General features: G+C 39.9%; 2 protein-coding genes across 7 annotated transcripts; both read right to left on the bottom strand.

Moving 5' to 3' along the window:
* Positions 1-29: 29 nt before the first annotated feature.
* Positions 30-6,490, bottom strand: ttc13 (tetratricopeptide repeat domain 13). Of its 3 annotated transcripts, none has more exons than XM_077587307.1 (23): positions 6,206-6,490; positions 5,653-5,713; positions 5,463-5,557; positions 5,319-5,389; positions 5,172-5,237; positions 4,924-5,016; positions 4,707-4,823; positions 4,517-4,627; positions 4,350-4,432; positions 4,125-4,266; positions 3,865-4,039; positions 3,634-3,790; positions 3,423-3,553; positions 3,208-3,340; positions 2,980-3,072; positions 2,819-2,902; positions 2,376-2,460; positions 2,184-2,293; positions 1,962-2,097; positions 1,603-1,682; positions 1,284-1,362; positions 1,127-1,206; positions 30-1,048 (listed from the first exon to the last, which is right to left on the bottom strand). In XM_077587307.1, the coding sequence occupies exons 1-23, from the start codon at positions 6,378-6,380 to the stop codon at positions 934-936; spliced, it is 2,472 nt and encodes an 823-aa protein (XP_077443433.1). In that variant the 5' UTR covers positions 6,381-6,490; the 3' UTR covers positions 30-933. The 3 variants fall into 3 exon arrangements, with proteins under 3 accessions (XP_077443433.1, XP_077443432.1, XP_077443430.1); XM_077587306.1 differs by having other exon boundaries at positions 2,184-2,290; positions 5,463-5,538; positions 5,619-5,713; positions 6,206-6,489; XM_077587304.1 differs by having other exon boundaries at positions 5,463-5,538; positions 5,619-5,713; positions 6,206-6,489.
* A 285-nt stretch (positions 6,491-6,775) lies between these two features.
* On the bottom strand, positions 6,776-17,113 carry dpf3 (double PHD fingers 3). Of its 4 annotated transcripts, none has more exons than XM_077587308.1 (12): positions 16,895-17,113; positions 12,705-12,865; positions 11,718-11,858; positions 10,574-10,707; positions 10,386-10,481; positions 9,852-9,924; positions 9,495-9,536; positions 8,306-8,446; positions 7,435-7,563; positions 7,189-7,301; positions 7,037-7,118; positions 6,776-6,953 (listed from the first exon to the last, which is right to left on the bottom strand). In XM_077587308.1, the coding sequence occupies exons 1-12, from the start codon at positions 16,924-16,926 to the stop codon at positions 6,886-6,888; spliced, it is 1,212 nt and encodes a 403-aa protein (XP_077443434.1). In that variant the 5' UTR covers positions 16,927-17,113; the 3' UTR covers positions 6,776-6,885. The 4 variants fall into 4 exon arrangements, with proteins under 4 accessions (XP_077443434.1, XP_077443435.1, XP_077443436.1 ...); XM_077587309.1 differs by having other exon boundaries at positions 11,751-11,858; positions 16,895-17,112; XM_077587310.1 differs by lacking the exon at positions 9,495-9,536 and having other exon boundaries at positions 16,895-17,112.
* Positions 17,114-17,368: the final 255 nt, after the last annotated feature.

Here is a 17,368-nt window from a genome sequence, read left to right on the forward strand (position 1 = left end):
TGTACCCATCAATAACGAATTCACTCAACTTGAAGTCAAAGACAACTCTTTTATTTTTGCAATCAATTCAGTAAAATATATTTCTCGTTTTAACATTCTTTGCAGGTAGTTATGTCCTAATTAGAAGAAAAAAATGAAACAAAGAAAACAACTACAGAGGTCAAACATTTTATTTGCAGGAAAACATTCAGTCAAAAATCCCTGCAAGTTTCCACTGTGCGAAATGTTGACACCAGGGTCGATACTTTGAACATTTTTATTGGTGCAACACTTGAATGCAAATTTAAATTAGCCAAAAGGAGTGAACTCATAAATTGGGCCAGCTTGTGCTTACAATTAACAACTCTGATGGCAGTTTTAAGACATGTGTACTTAACCCAGTCTGCCAGGCAATTCCAAAAATAAATAAAGCTACGATCCCTCTAAATGCGTTTTATCTTAGTTTATTTAATACTCTCTTGCTTATGTTGGCAACCTTAATAACAATTTTTAAAACTATATTATCTCAAATATGTTAACTGGAAATATTCCTTATACCTGTGCTTAAGGAGAACTGTATATAAACCTCACTTTATTTGCTTAACTTCACCTTCAAAGGAGAAAAATGCTTTTCTTATTCTTATTTATCCTAATATCTGCGTAATTTAAGGTCATCTTATACCTGGGATAATTATGTGCTTAATCTATGTGCTTTTTTTCACTTGTGCATTTGTGAAAGTGTGACCACAAAAAAAAATATTCACGGGACATTCAAGCCGAATACTGAACTCGGACGTGAACTCACAACTTCTTGTGCTAGAATTTTTTTTTAAATTAACCAGTGTGTTTCAATGTATAACTTATATCTTGATTATCATGAATTGATTTGATTTGTTCCATCTATGACTGACATTTTTTTAAACAAACTAAACTCTTGCATACATGCATCTTGTGCTAAGACTTTTTTGAACATTGTGATGACGAGTCTGCGTTCAGGACTTCGATCATGGATCTGATGGTCGGGAAAGCCTCGGCCACGGAGGGCAGATTCTGGTACCAAGAAGGTAAACTTCGGAGCAGAAAAATAGAACATAAAATGTTATCATAACACTCATTGTTATTGTAATGCAATGTCAGTTCAGCTCACCTTTTAAAGTGCATCCAACTCTTTGCAGTTTTACTGAAACTGTCTGGATTGGGTGTTGTCATGGCCTCAAAGTCCACCAGCTTCAAAAAAAAAAGGAAAGTGACCCCATTTGAACCCAGCAACTGACAACAGATGCTTCTTATTTAAGTTGTGTTACCTTTCCTTTAGGGATCCGACCGGTGACCTCATTCCCACTGGCCATCACTGCTCCCATTATGACCGAGTAGGCTACCACACTGAACACATGCACAAAAGTCGTTCATTTTCCATGTCACAGTAAATCCTACTTTCAATTACCTACCCCATGGAGATGAGATAGAGGGAAAAAATTTAGTCTACATGGTTTACATTCTAAAGGACTATGATAATTCATGCATGTGGCTTGTTGTACCTTGGCACCACATAAGGCAATAAAATTTAGTCATCTAACTTGACTACTTTTTAACAGGATTTGGTGGCTGTGATTTGATGATTACCTGGAGCCTCTGGAGAGTGGCATGAGGTTGCAGAAGTAATAAACCAGCGAAAGAATCAGGTTGCAAACGGCGTCGGCGTCCTGCAAAGACCAAAGGTTGCCACAGCCAGGTGGAAAAACAAAAAGAAGCAACAACAAAAGAATGATCCCTGAACTACATATATTTTCCTTTCATACTGTTAAACATTAACCTCAGCAGCATTTTCATGATTTACTATTGTTTGATTTTGAGGAATTACAAGTTTCATTGTACGCTATAAATGTGAAATAAATAGCCCCAGAAACGCTGAAAAGCAATTTCTATTAGGTCCACCCACCCACCACAGCCCGACAGGCTGCTCCTGCTTCTATTAAACGCACCGCAAATTCTGATGTCAGCGCAAAGACTTTCCCTTTGGCTGTCAGTTCCCTGTAGATAGACTCGATTTCCGACTGGTATTGATGCGTTCGCTCCTCTGTGGTCTGCGTCTCCACTGAAAAGAGCATGTTGCCCACCCTGGAAGATAGAAATAGAAACAATACCACATGATGTATCAGTGTAATATAATAAAAGGTGCTTCAAACAGGCAGCCGCAAGGTCACCTGTCTCCTGTGATGGTGATCGTGAAGCCGTCATACTCTTTGCCCGGATCCTTCATGCTTGGCACTTTGGAGTTGACGGTAAAGCCATCCCTTGTTTTGCTATTAAACTGCTTCAGAAAACAAATAAATGAGCTGCACAAGAATAATAAAAACAACATGACTGGTCCAGCGTTGCCATCATTACATCTTTACCTTCATTATTGGAAGAAGGTCCTCAACTTTATTTACATTTTCCAGAGCTTGGCGAACCTCCACAAGGCCTTTAGGATTGTATGCCCTGGAGGAAAAAATATTAATGAATAGTACTAATGAATTTAAAAATAGAACTTAAGTCATTGGCTGCCATTGTGCAATTGATAAGATTGAAACAACTAAACTGTTACAACGTCTTCTAAAATGGGGAACAAGTCAAACAATGAAAAGAAATGCAACAGTACAGAAAATGGGTTTGGCATTATTCCACCTAAAACATTGCATCAGGGACCGCCCACTTATTTCAGCAATTCTGGTTGTGACATCACAACTGATGTCTAGCTGTCTCGTGCTACACTAGCTTGAAATCTGTTTGCAGATTGACAGTACAGTAACATGGCAACATTTGAATAGAAAAAAAGCTGTAAAATGAGAATGCACACCCATGGTAGACCAGTATTCTGTCTTTGATGAAGTCCAGGATTTTGTCAAAGTAGGCCAGGTATCTGATGTTGATTATCTGGCCCCTTAGGAGAAATGATAAAAAATGTCATTCATTGAGAATACAAGCATAATGTATTGGAGAGGTTAGTCTTGTAGTCACCTGATAAGATTGATATGATTGTTGAAGCCACGACTCAGACTCCTGGCAGGCATCTGATCTAACCACAGAACCGGTTGGTCTGGATCAGCGATCCTGTTGAGTGTAAAAAAAAGGGAAGTTCTTACAGAACGTGATGAATTTCTTTCTCAAATCAAGCCACAACAAAAAGGAAGCGAGACTCCATTTACATTTGATCATAATGCTTAAAACCTCACAGAGATTGTCTACCTCCTCCACTTAACAGCAATGTCAAACATGTCCCTCCACTGCATTTGCCTGGTCTTGCCGTTCACGCGAACTTTGGCATTGCTCCAAGTGCGCTGCATGGCCTGCATCACCTCTAATGTCGCCAAGCCCATGGCTGAACATAGAAAAGCAAGTTTGCTGCTCAGTTTCCCTCTTAAACGGCATCTCCCAAGCACTCATTCAATTTTTCCGGGCACCTCTGTGTATCCTCTTGTTTGGCAAGAAACCCGCAGTGTCGTACTGCATCAGCGCCCCCAAATGGTCAGCTGTGCAAATCAGCTTCTGGACGTCGCCACCGTAGGACTCAAAGTTCTGCAGCAGCACGTCCCTGCAAAGCCAGATGGACACACAGTCCATTTTCTCTTGAATTTAACTATATGTAAACATTTCCACCTTTTCCTAACATACTTGATGTGCGGTTGTAGGCCAGGTTGCTCTTCGTAGTCTTCTATGAGAAAGGGCAGGTTCTTGGCCCAGTGATTTTTGAAGTTTCCCGGTAAGTCCTGGTCCACGTTGTACTCGGCGACCGGGATGTCCAGGTGGGAGTGCAGGTAGCGAGAGTATTCTAATTGGGAGAAACAAAATGACTCGTCCTCGCCTTTATCCTAAACATCAGACTGCTATTTTGACGGCACCCACCTCGAAGGTATTTGACTTTAAGGTACTCAGAGCTGGCTTTTTGTCCGAGAAGTGGGTCATTTAGCATGACTTTGGTCTGTGCTTTGATGCCTTCGTAGAACTGCCCCATGGCTACGTGACTCAGGCCCTTCATGTACTGGCACACTTCGTTGTGGGGCTCCAGCTGCAGACAACGCTGAAAGGAAAACACAAAATGAAAATATTACACCAATGTCTACCTTTGGGAGTAGCTTCATGATGTCAAAATTAGCTGTCGTCACCTTGAAGTTACCAATGGCCTCCTGTAGGGACCCGTGGTGGTAGAGCATCATTCCACGAAGTTGCAGTGATTGTATGTGGTTCTGGTTCAGCATAAGAGCCTTCTGAAAGCTTTCCATCGCTGCCTCAAAATCGCCTAATTCTCTGCGAGAAGGCAGGAGGACGTGTTGGGTAAAAAACAGGATGGAAAATGATCAGCAAAAAAAGGATAACGTCAAGTTGAGTACCTGTAGGCTTGTCCCAAGCTCTTGTAAGCATCTATAAAATCAGACTTGAGCTTCAACGCCTCTTTGAATGTCTCAATAGCCTCCTGAGGATATAACAAAGCTTGATATCATCCAGTAACAGTCTTTTTACTTATATTGGGTACAACATTGTACCACAAAATGAGCACCTTAAGCATGCCTCTGTGAAAGTAAGTGAGGCCTTTGTAAAGCATTGCGATGGGTTGATTCTTCTTTAGCTCCAGGGACTGCTGAAAGTCATCCGAGGCTGCCACATAGTCCTAGTAGAAGTAAGGTTAAATATACTGTTTGTGTATAAAACCCAATAATGGAGGTTTGCACCCCACGATCACCGCGAACCTCAGAAATGAAGAGTAGCGTTCCTCTGTGTCTGTAGAGTCGAGCTGATGGTTGTAGCTGGATGGCTTTGGTCAGGTCTGCCAGTGCCTCGCTAATACGCCCCAAAGGCGACAAAATCTACACGCGCATGCCGATGTTATTGTAGCTGAACAAAAGGTGTGCTTTTTTTGTCAGGAGAAAGGAATTTTTGTTGCTGTGCGATAAATTGGCGGCTAACCTCTGCTCTCTGCTCGTACACTTCGGGCCAGTTGGGCTCCAGCGTGATGACTCGGGTGAACTCAAACAAAGCCAGGTCAGCGTTTTTTCTGCCCTGTTTAGAGCAGCAAAAATAAATTGTAAGAAAAAAATCAACATGTGTGGATGTGTCTTTCACCAATGTTAATTTCAATCTTTTATTGTGCAGCCATTAGGAGTCTGCAGTTGGATACCTGGGCAAAATAGTGTTAGCATTTTTTTGTCACTTACCTGATGACTTTTCTTGCCAAAGGCAATTCCCCTGCCGTAAATGGCGCTGAGCAACTCGGGGTCACGCTGCAGGGAAAGAAGAAGGAAGGGGAAAAAATGTTGCGTTAGACAGTTTTTGAGTTTACAGTAGATTACGTTTGGTTGTACCAGGAGCAGGAGGGAAAAATGATCGATGGCTTCGTCGTAGAGGCCGTTGCCGATCAAAACGTAGCCAATAGCTATTTAAAAAAGGGCAACACAAGATGAACATGGAGGTTAGAAAGTCGAAAAGTTGTCAAGACACTAACGTACCAAGTTCCTCATTTTTGTTGATGTGCTCGATGGGGAAGGGGATTTTCTTCTGCTCTATAAACAGTTTGGCTTGTTTCTGTGAGCCAACAGAGAACCTTTCCACATCAGATCACACAATTATGCGGCGTTAAGATTTTCTCTGGTGTGTTTTCTCACAAGAATTTTCTCAGCGTTGAGCGAGAAGACTGACTCGCAGGAAGGGTTGCTTCCTTCCTCGCAGTCTGGGTCATCCAGTTGCAGAATGGTTGATTCTGAAAGGAAAGCAATGGAAAAAAAAACTACAAATTATTGCATTTTAATGAGCAAAACTTCAAAAATTCAATCCAGGCATCTCCCACTTTAAAATTCCCATTTTTCACATTGCACGTGAACGCACCAACGTGCCCCTCTAAAATATGGGCGCACCTGTCACTACTATTAATGCACATTCTGCACCAAAAAGGTACCCAAAATGTTACCTTTATGATTATTAATTTGTGCAATGTAATATTTGTTTTTAAATAATCTAGCAACGCAATCAGGCACAGAACTACTGGAAAAAGACAGCCCCTAGCAGCATAAATCAGCAAGACGAATTGTTTTTAAAAACACCTTGAAACATTTGCTTGCCAGTACATGGCAAAATAAAATCCCCGTTGTGATGTCAATGCACTGTTATGGTGTCACTCTCGCTAGTAGAGCTTGTGGACGTGGATCTCCAAAATAAACCACTTTTCTCCCCGGTTATTTCCCCTTTCGCTTACCGCAGTCCGCCGCGTAGTCTTCCCAGTCGGAGAGCGAGCTGCAGCCCTGCTTGTGGAGCTCGTTGTTGAACAGCGCCAGCGTGGAGAAGAACTCGGTGGCCATCGCCGCCCGACACAGGTAGCCGCAGAGCAGCGAGAGAGCAAAGCCGACCGCGGCCCGGCTCCCAGAGTCCATGTTTGACGGCGACACACGCCCGCAAGGTACTAGTCTCACTGCCGGATTGTCACCATCGAGCGGCTTGCTACCAACTGCCACTGCGCATGCGCTTGTGTACGTCACTTCCGCTCAAGCGATAACGGCAGATTTACATATAGTATACACTATGTTACATAGTATACATGTAAATCTGCCGTTATAGTGTAGTATACACACCCACTCGTCAAGAAAAATAATGAAAAAAACGTTGAAAAACATCCATTCATTCATTTTCCGAACAGCTCCTCCTCACAAGGGTCGCGGGGGGTGCTGGAGCCTAACAACCATTCATGGACACACTACAACCAACTTCTCTATACTACTATTTTTCAACTTTGCCCCTATGAATCCCACTCACATTTTTGGACACAGCATTAAGGGTGAATGAGCATCATGAAAAAGAGGTGTTTAATATTTCTGTATTGGGACTCCATTCAAAATGTGTACATAAAGAAGTGACCATCCCCTGACAGTGTGGCAGCCATTATGCTTCACCAAAAGATGAGGCCTTGTCCTTTAACAGGTCCACACACACGTGACAACTCCAGCTCCCTGTGGACACACAATGTATATATATTAGGCATTCATATGTAATTGCAACAGAAATTGCATTGTATGGTCGTTTATGACTTTACCTTCTGGAGGCTGATTCATAGGCGGTTTGAGGCAGTACATGTGGTAGCCTCGGTCGCAGTCGTCGCAGAACAGCAGTTGGTCCTAAGAGCGACATAAATTCTTCACCGACGATGTCATCAAATTGAAAATGTGCATCCGTTGAGTTACGTACGTCATTTTCGGAGGTGCCGCAGAGGCTGCAGGACTTGCACTCGATGCACTGCCACTGGTACGTTCTCACCGCGTGCATCATGTTGTCAGTGAACTGCAAACACGTTGGGTGACCTGTGCATGTGCAGAACATGCATGAATATGCAGAGCATTTTTGTTCCCTTTTTACATTTTACAAGGCTAGTCTTACATTGTAAAGCTACAAAAGTGGATTCATTTAGAAAAGCAATATGTTTTTAGAATTTACCGGAGCGTCCACAGTCGGAGCAAGACACAAGCTCCTCAGCCTGGCCCGTTTTTCTGTTGGAGTCCTGGTCCCCGAGGCAGAAGTCGCAGTAGTCGTTGGGGATGATGACGCCGTCGGGACCCTTTTGAGCTTTAATAACGTATTTGTTAGAAAGTGCAGCTCTGGTCGGGACCATTTTATTATGTTTGCTGCCACTAGGCACAAAGCTAGGTCATTTTTTGGACTTTTGTCATATGAGTTGTCCTGTGACTTATTTTTAGTGCAATATGCAATGTGAAAAGTTGTTAAATGTTATTTGGAACTGGCTGATATGACCAAGGAGCAAATATGTGTTATGTGCGTCATATAGCTGAATTACCAACAATTGCATACATCTATTTAAAATGCTCCGTTATTATAACAAATTCCATTAAAAACACTTTTTCGAAAAATACATTTCCCCTAAAAACGAGCACCCGATTTACATTTTTTATTCCTCATGATTTATAATTTTAATGACTTGACTTATACTCCGATGCAGAGAATATTGAATATTTCTTTTTAAAATGAAGCTATTGCAACTTGTAAGCAAGATAAAACAAGTGAACATTACTTATTTATTGATTATTTATCTGTTTGTTTGTTGTTGTGTCGACGACGTAGTTATTAATTATTTATTGTTGTTATTTATCATTTATTTGTCTTTGTTGTTATTTGTGCACGTCATGGTGAAGCTTTAAATCTCATTATAGTTGTATAATGACAATAAAAACATTGAATTTAATTCAATAAATATGCATACAGATTAGATTACTACGATCCAGTTCATAATTGTATGTGACGCCATGTTGGGAAAAGTCTTTTGAGTTGTGTAGATTTAATTGCAACATACGTTTGTGGTTGTCTGGAGGTCGCTGGGGGGACAGTGCCGGATCGCTGTCCTTCTCCTCATCACATCCTTCTTCCTCAGCCAGGTGGGTGTGCGTGTAGTGATAACTCAGCCCAGGGCGGTTCTTGTAGCGCTTTCCGCAGACTGTCAATCAACAACAGCCAAAAATGGTTATAATATCACCATTCTATGACTAGTACTTATCGTAGCAAATTGCTCCGGTAAAGAGTTCAAATATTACATTTCATATTTTGAAAACACAGAGGGTCATAGAAGAAAAAATATATATTGCTCTTAGTATTAATCAATTTAGCCTGAAAAAATTGGACTTATATTTTTTGTGAATAGATTTGTGTCATTATATGATGAAAATTGTTATAGAAATAAGTTTGCAAAATGATAGAGTCATAATAAAGGTATAATTATATTAGAAGAATTAGTGATTGTTCTCCCTATTGTGTGAGTAATCTAATTTTACAAAAAAATAAAATGAAACCACACTACCGCACAGCTATATTAATATATATATATATATATATATATATATATATATATATATATATATATATATATATATATATATATATATATATATATATATATATATTTTAAATAGAACGACTTCTACCAACCTAATAAGTGGAAAAAAGTCTAATCTATTTATGTTAAATAGACGTTGATGCCATGGTAGAAGTTTCAGCCATTTTTAGTCATATAGTAGAACTACAGTGGATATTAAAATAAAAAAATAAAAAAAGGCTAAACGTCTGATTCAAATGCTAGATTTTTCTTTTCATGAGACCAAGAACTTATTTCAAAGCTTGACATCATTATCAGACTATAATAATATTGTGTTATACCGTATTATAACTGAGAGAAATTATGAAAAAGTGGCAAAAGTTTTGAAATGTTTTTTTCTTGGTCTGATCTGCATTGCAAAAGCTGGCATTTGAACTGAGGCCCGTAAGCCTTTTATAGCGACAGTAAATGGCAAATTAATCTAAATATTATGGTCAAGATTTCCACAATGGCTCCATCTGTGAAAAACATGCGTGCTTCAAAGCCATCCAGTTAGCCTGTTGGCATGCCATTTGGTCAGAAATCATTAAAAAGCGTTAATGACATGCTTTTTTTTTTAAATATTAAAAGCCATTAGTGACAGCACACAGGAAGAATACCGGAGGAGAGATACCTTCTTCAGCCTTTTTTGAGTTATGCTTTTGTTTGTGTCTATCTGGAACAGAGAGGACATACAAGCAAAAAGAAAAAAAAAGAAGAAAAAAAAGAAAAGACGAACAAGATTCATTCATTTTGCTTTTTCCGAAAGAGATTCATTCATCAGTTGGTGTCTTGCAATCCTTCCTTTGAGGAGAGTTGCATGCTTATGAGGGCGGCTGCATAAACAGCTCGCTTTCTTCATGCCAGGTGACGGGAAGTGACTTGAAGGGAATTTAAATGGCTTTTCTATCCCGTACAAACTTAATCCATGATCCACAGAGGACATGTCACATGTAGAAAATGAGATTTTTATATAGTGGAGTGGTCTTACTGTCACAAACGTAAGGTTTGTCTTGGTCATCCGCACTGACCGCTTCTGTCTTCTTGCGACTGGAGCCTCTGTTCTGTTCAGAAAAATTCAAAAAAATAATAAAAAGGCAGTCTTAGTGAAGATTGCACTAATTGTAATATTATAAATTGAAAAAATAAGGCAATTATTGGATATCTTGAATCATTTCAAGGACAGTAAACAGCAATTCAAAAGTTGACTTAAGATATTTAACTTTTTATAGGTTAAGGGACTACTTTTGGTCATTAAAAAAAATCAAAAATTATTATTTACAAAAAAGTACATTATTATTGTATTTATTCAATTATAACAGTGAAGGCTGGCTGTGAATGCACATCTATAAATGCCATTGACAGAGCCAGACGTCCAATCTATTTCTCCTCCCAGTCGCACCGGATTGGGCGTCTATTGCCGTCAATGGCAGCTAAATGAATGCTCCATAAGTGTTTCTAAAAAAAGTCATGATTCATGTATGAAAGGATTGATATTGCTGATTCATTGGGCATTTTGACTCACTTTGCTTCTATTTCTGCTCTTCCTCTTCGGAGTATCCACTTCAAAATCTTCGTCATCTTGAAAGCCGTCTCCGTTTTCCTCCGCCTCCAGCACCCTCTGGATGACCGTGCACCGAGAAGATGCAGAAAAATATTCCAAAAAAGGGGCAAAGAACTCAACCGTGTATACGGAATTAACAAGATAATAACCTGTATTTCCAGCAAGGTCTCCTCCTCCTTGCAGGCGTTGCTCTTCTTCTCCAGAAGGTTGTCACTCCTAAGAAGGGCCTCCAGAGCTGTGGCCTCACCTAGCGGCCCCTCGCGTTTGGGGGCCAGCTCAGCCTCTAAGGTACACCAGAGATTCAGTAGTTTTATCTTTTTAGTTTGACTGTACCTTTCTTGCTCTTTAAACTTGCAAAAAAAACCATTGGATGCAACAGTTTGAAACAATATTGACTCATTCTAACAGCATTTAAAGCTCTTGTTAGGAACCCCTGTAGTTTACAATTAGTACTACATCAACCAAATCTTTTCTTCTTCCATTTTTCATAACTTCTTTTGTTTTCAGAAACTATAATAAACTATTTCTGTAGCCGTGGCAGTAAAATTCAACTTTCTTGTATTTAAAAATCCCCCTTAAAGATGTATTTTCTCTCTCTCAAACACTCAGACAAATACACAAACACTCACTACTGCTCAGGAAGTATTAAATAAACATGAAGCACTCCAAAAAAACAAAAAAAAATCCTGAGAGGGGAGCAGTCACATTCCTCCACCAAGCGTTGTCATTGATATCTGGGTTACCCTCCCCCTTTTCTATATACTGTTCGCCAAAGTAACTCTTAAAATGACATTGTGTCTGCAGGAGAAGAAGCAGGAAAGGACAATGGCGCTAAAGCAAAAAAACAAAGACCCGCCTTTATAGTTTTCCTCCCTTCTTATCGGGTTCCTGGTATGCAAACATTTAAAAAAAACGCACTTCATAAGGCTCACTTGCATTCTAATGCCTCCTGGTCAAATGATTAGAGGCCCGGTTAGGGTGCTTCTGTGCTGCAACGGTCGAGTATGTGTGTGTGTGTGTGTGTGTGTGTGTGTATATGTGTGTGTTTCAACACAACAGTGAGAGGCGGCATTGATTCGGGGGGGAAAAAAATGAACCTGGAGACCTAGGTAACCAGAGCCAGATGGCCAGATAGCGAGCCTTGGAGTCGCATACTGCAATCATATTATGGGCTTTCCCTCCCTGGTTTTTGTCCCTAGTGATAAGACTGTTCCTTAATCCTATTATTTCGATGGAAACCAGAACACATTTATACTGTTACACACACACTCTATATGTATTCTGATTTTGCACCTGTGCGCACGGGTGTCAACGTGTGTGTCGTACCGAGCCGAAGCTCACACAAGCGTAGCTGGGGATCGAGAGGTGGGTGAAGTCGTCTCTTCTTTCGCCAGCAACGCGCCGGGTAGGCGTACATCTGTCCGGATGCTCTGCCTGCACATAAACATTGTTTAAAAAATGCAGATTTAACACAAGGGAGCAGACGCTGGGAGAATTTTAATACGCACTGTGCCACCAAAACTGCTAATAGGACCTACACCTAAACGCACACGCGATTATTTCAGTGTTCAGAATAACAATTCCCATATTTCAGGAAATCCCACTAAGGCCTGAGTCGGTTTGGGAACGAACCCGGTAAGTTGATCTATTTTTGGTCGTCACAAGCAAAAGCGGCAAAGAACGGGAGGCGGGATCCGATTGAAATGTGACATATTGTTGGTCAGGTCCGCCGCAAAGTGCAGGGTGCGGCCAGCGCGGCTATTTGTGTCCATCTCGATGCATAACGACATCCACGTTCCTTTTCAGCGCGACGCAGGTGGCGAATAACTCATTAAAAAAACAAAAAAAGTGGTCCTCTTTGGCTTATTTACAAGAAAATAGGCCCTATTTTCTTTTATTTCGCATCATAAACAGAAGGCAATGATCATGACGTGTCCTAATACTTTTGAAATCCAGAATTTGAAAACTCAAGGGTCCAAAGCTGGTTTCAGTTAAGACACATGGATTTTGTTAGCCATGTCGACTTGGAGTAAACCTACCAAATATCTTTGGGAATAGTTATTTTGATTTGATGGAAGCATTTTAGCCGCATTTTGAAGACGTAGGCATGACAAAAACTACAAAAAGTCTTAAAGAAGCGACCACGCAAAGAGACAGAATCTCTATCATAGGGTTTGAATCATTTTCGACGTGTTCCATTCCCCGTTTTCTAAATTCTCACCCTTTCATGCGTCGTAAAACAAAACTACGAGCTCCCGGATTCCTCTCTTCTCGCCTTACCAGGTTGTCTTTGGCACTTCTCCATCCAGATGTAGCAATTATTTTGGGCCACGCCGGTTTGCGAGTCCAGAAAGGGCATCCGGACGCTGCGTTCGGCTCGTAAGCGGGCGTTGTAGCTACGGCAGTGCTCGATGGCGTCCTTGTAAAACTGGTCGCCCATTCTGCACAGACACACGCACGTTAGTCATAATCGCTATATACAATTCCAACTACCTTCTGTGACATAAACACCATACTTAAAAACTTGGCATGTGTCTGCCCTTGCACCGCCAAGAAAAAAAACACATTATCTGCTCTTTATCTTCAAAACAATCCAAACTATTCCATCGACAGTGTTCTATCATGTTATTTTTCATACCGACATGATAAAAAAAAACGCTGGGAATACCTGCACGGATGCAGGATGGTACTTGATTTTGCGTTTCTGTGCCAACAATGGAAAAGGACTGTGTGGATGTCTTGCAAAAAAATGCAAAGAATGCCAAGTCAGACAGGGACCGGCATTAGGAATACACAAAGACGGTCACTGTTTGGATGAAAGAGGTCAAGAAGCTGAGGGAGGATGGTAGGAGGGCACAAGGGCCACTTTATTAGGTACTGCGTTGGCATTTTGGGAAGTAACTAAACAGACTTATCAAGGTTTGATGATAGCGTAAGCTGGGCGATTCCTATACACACACAGATGTCTGCAGAACTTCAGCATAACAAATGGATGAAAAAGTCTGCCTATAATGTAATTATTATTATTTTTTTCCATCCAACGATGCTGCGATGACATCGTACTCCTTCCTCGGGCCACTTCAAACATTCTTATATAAGTGTGCCCAAATGCCATCATGTATGTTTATGGAAAATGGAAAAAAGACACTCCAACATAAAAAAAAATGGTGTAATGGACATTCTGTTCTACTAAAAGCAAAGTTGGGTGATCATGATTTAGATTTTGAAAAGAAAGCCATCAAAGAACTTTGTGGATGAAGTGAAATTCCGATCAACTTCCCAAAATTCCCACAGACACAAAAAAAAATCTTGTGGTGGGTCACAACCACAAGAGTGGAAGCTGTTGTTTTTTTCCACAGTTAATATGAGTAGCAAATGTCTGCTCATTCCACCGCATAAAATCTTCCTCTTGTGTGCCACGTGCTATATTTAAGATCCTTACTGCAGTATTTTTGTCTTCCTCTTTTTCCAGAAAAACGCCAACGAATCAATGGTAAACTCATCACTACTGTCATAAATCACTGTCAGGTGCTTCAATCTTACACCGTAAACCGTGGCAAATAAGTTAGACACAAAAAGCGAAAATTTTAAACTGTGAGAGTCCAAGATCCTCCTAAAAAAAATCAAATCTGCCAAATTATTTAGTTTTCAATGAATTTGAGTGCATTTAAGAGAGAATAAAAATAAGAAAAACATAAAACGAGTCAAAGAGCCACAGCATATTCAAAATATAAGAAGCAAAGAGCCGCATGCAGCTCAAGAGCCGCCTGTTCGCCACCACCGCTGTAGACAAACAGTGCAATTATTTGGTTTTTAATGGGCCCTGATGAATTTGAGTGCATTTTAAGAAAGAATAAAAATAAGAAAACATGAAACGAGTCAAAGAGCCACATCATATACATAATATAAGAAGCAAAGAGCCGCATGCAGCTCAAGAGCCGCCTGTTCTCAGTGCAGCTCAGCTTCTGCATAGCATACGCGATGTCTACATATGCTTCAGTGGGATTGCAACCAACATTCTATTTTTAATTCTACTGCCCATTCATTTCAAATGGCTGTCTTTTGAGTTACAAGTCTGGTTGCAGGAAAATAATGAAGTCATATGTCAAGCCACCACTGAATACTGTATTACAATATCTAGTTTCACCACACAAGCCTCTTTTCCTGTTTACTTCCTGTCCCGAGCCCACTGCAGACCATTTATGCGGCAAATATCGACTGCGACTGTAAGCCTATGTCCTCACAACAAATGGAATAGGGGAGCTTCAAGCAAACATTTAGGGCATATTGTAGGCAGTAGCGAGGGGGGATTCAGGCCAAGACAGCATAAATGGGGTCGGGTGGGGGGAGTTGACATGTCTCGGGGGCACACGTGTTCCCTTTCGACCCGTGTCACCCTCACACACACATGCGGGGTAAAAAAAAAAGACACACAAAAGGGAAACGTTGGATGGCGGATTAAAAAGGAAAGGAGGGAGGCGTTTGAGGTTGATGTCTGCAGCTGGGGTGGAATGGATGAATAGATGGATGGAGAAAAGGCTTCTCCTGTTCCGTTTCACAAATGCATAAATGTATCAAATAAAGGATATACAGCAGACGTAACCCCCCCTTCCACCTCCCCTCCTAAATCCTCCACCTCGCTATTATGGGGGAGGGGAGCGTGGCGACACAATACATAAAACAAACACATCATAAAAATATACAAACCCCCACTGCGACCCACTGCACAACCCCCCACGCATATACAACAAAGACAGTTTTAATAGTAATGCGGATACAGAAGTGGATGAAATGTAATGTAAGGCTAAATGGTGCGTATTAAGTCATATTTATGGACATTGTGATAGGTTGTGTGTTTGTGTTTTACTGAGTTTTGATTGCTGAATAAAAACTGGTGTCAAATGGAAAGTGGGTGTCAACAATTTTTTTTTTCATTTTGACAAGTTTTTAACTCTAATAAAAGCACAAAAATACAATTAAATTTGTTTTATCCTATTTTTTTGGTCATATGAATAAAAATAATAATTTTCTTTTCATCCCTTTTTTTAATGTATTTACATTGGAGACTTTTCTCAGCCTTTTATTTCCAATTCAACAACATTTTGACACGCAACAATAATGGATTTTGGCCGGAAATTAATATATTAGGCACATTCTGAATGATTTTTAAGATTGAAACAATAATCTTTCTCACTCTACAGCAATGAAAGCCTTCTTTCAGATAACAAGTTGCTTCATATTCTGCGGTTTCGATATGCACAACAAAAAATGAAAGTTAAATAAGCACATACAAACCAAGTTCTTTCCACTGTCTGCGGTTCAAGAGTTTCTGCAGGAATTCAACCATTTAAAGCACCATCAATGCGCTAAAGTGCAGCCTGTGTGTGATTCACTATGTCATCGCACCCCTATTCATTATGACTTAGGAATTCGAGGAAAGTGAAAATAAGAATGAGTATAGAGAGAGCACTGCTGGAAAAACACTCTTGCGAGAAAGCAGAAAGATTACCAATAGCTGGCAAACCACCAGAACAAATTAGTTAAAGGGCATAAAACAAACATTTGTATAAAAGCTCCATTGGGACATTCTTAACTAGTATTTCCAATCAGTTGTCTTAAAACGTTTTATCAACAAAAAATTGAATGTTTTTGTTTTTGAAAGGTGGAGGAGATGCCAGAATACACAAATATATTCCAATGGAAATGTATTCAATTGGACATGATAACCACAAGTGTTGTCAGTTTAATTGTATTGTATTATTGTATTATAAATAAACTTCAGTTAAGTAAAACACAAGTAAATATTGTTTACATTTGTTGAGAAGCGCTTTTTAAAATGCAGTACTTTTGAATTTGTTGATTCAGTTCGGATCAGAATGCGATAGAAATAGTCATTTTACCCTGAAATCATTAAAAAATAAAAATAAAAAAATACAAGTTTTAATTGTTTTGTCTTTTCTGTCTTAGGTCTAAAAATACACCCTTAAATAAATAAACGGGACAAAAATAATCTCTTTTTTTGCCCCAAACCCCACAAAAGAAGTATAATATATATTTTGTTGATTTCCAGAGAACTGTAATGGACACCAAATTGTTATTGTTTAAATAGTAATAGTAACACAAAAAACAGGACACATGATTTAGAGCGCTTTTAGGAGCAATTTTTGCACAAGAAATAAGAATAAATGTAAATAAAGTGGTCAGCAATGACTATTAAAAAATACTTCTACCTAAGGTGGGCAACTTTGGAGGGAAAGATTTGTATCTTTAAACCACAAATGCATCTCTCCATTGCGTATTATTGCGCAATTCGCCAAAATCGCATGCATTACCTGCAGACGCGTGAGCATTAACAATAGAATCATTCAAATATGTCTTTTTTTTATCTTGGTTGAACGCTTGCATTCGTATTTCATGCAGAAACGCTCCTTGTTTGACTTGGAGCGCGTCAATAAGAAACGCTTACTTACGATTTTAAGGGATTCTGAATTGCAGTCGCCATTTTCCAGATGGATTTGGAATGCAATACTGTATTCCAAATCTCGATGAGGTTTGGGACGCAAAAAATGAGGCGGAGAAGGTGGAGGAGGAGTAAAAGGTTTGACCTATGTATATACGACAACAAGCAATGTGCGTGCGTGCGTGCGTGCGTGCGCGCGTGCGTGTGTGTGTGCGGCCGCCAATATGCAACAGCAATGTCAAGGCGGTGGGCGTGGCTTCAAAATTGCTGTCAAAGTCAATAAAAGTACAATAAAGAAAGCGAAGGATGTTTTTACGATTTAGCACCTTACACAGGTTAAGTAATGTATTATACGTACTATAAAGAATGAAACAAATATGAATTAAAATTAATTAAATTGATGAACACAAATTAACAGTAAATATGAAATAATATGTAACTAATAGAGGCTTGCTAAATTGTTTTGTATTATTTAAGTAATTGA

The sequence above is a fragment of the Stigmatopora argus genome, chromosome 19, assembly GCF_051989625.1.
Source record: "Stigmatopora argus isolate UIUO_Sarg chromosome 19, RoL_Sarg_1.0, whole genome shotgun sequence".
In the NCBI taxonomy this organism is placed as follows: Eukaryota; Metazoa; Chordata; class Actinopteri; order Syngnathiformes; family Syngnathidae; genus Stigmatopora; species Stigmatopora argus.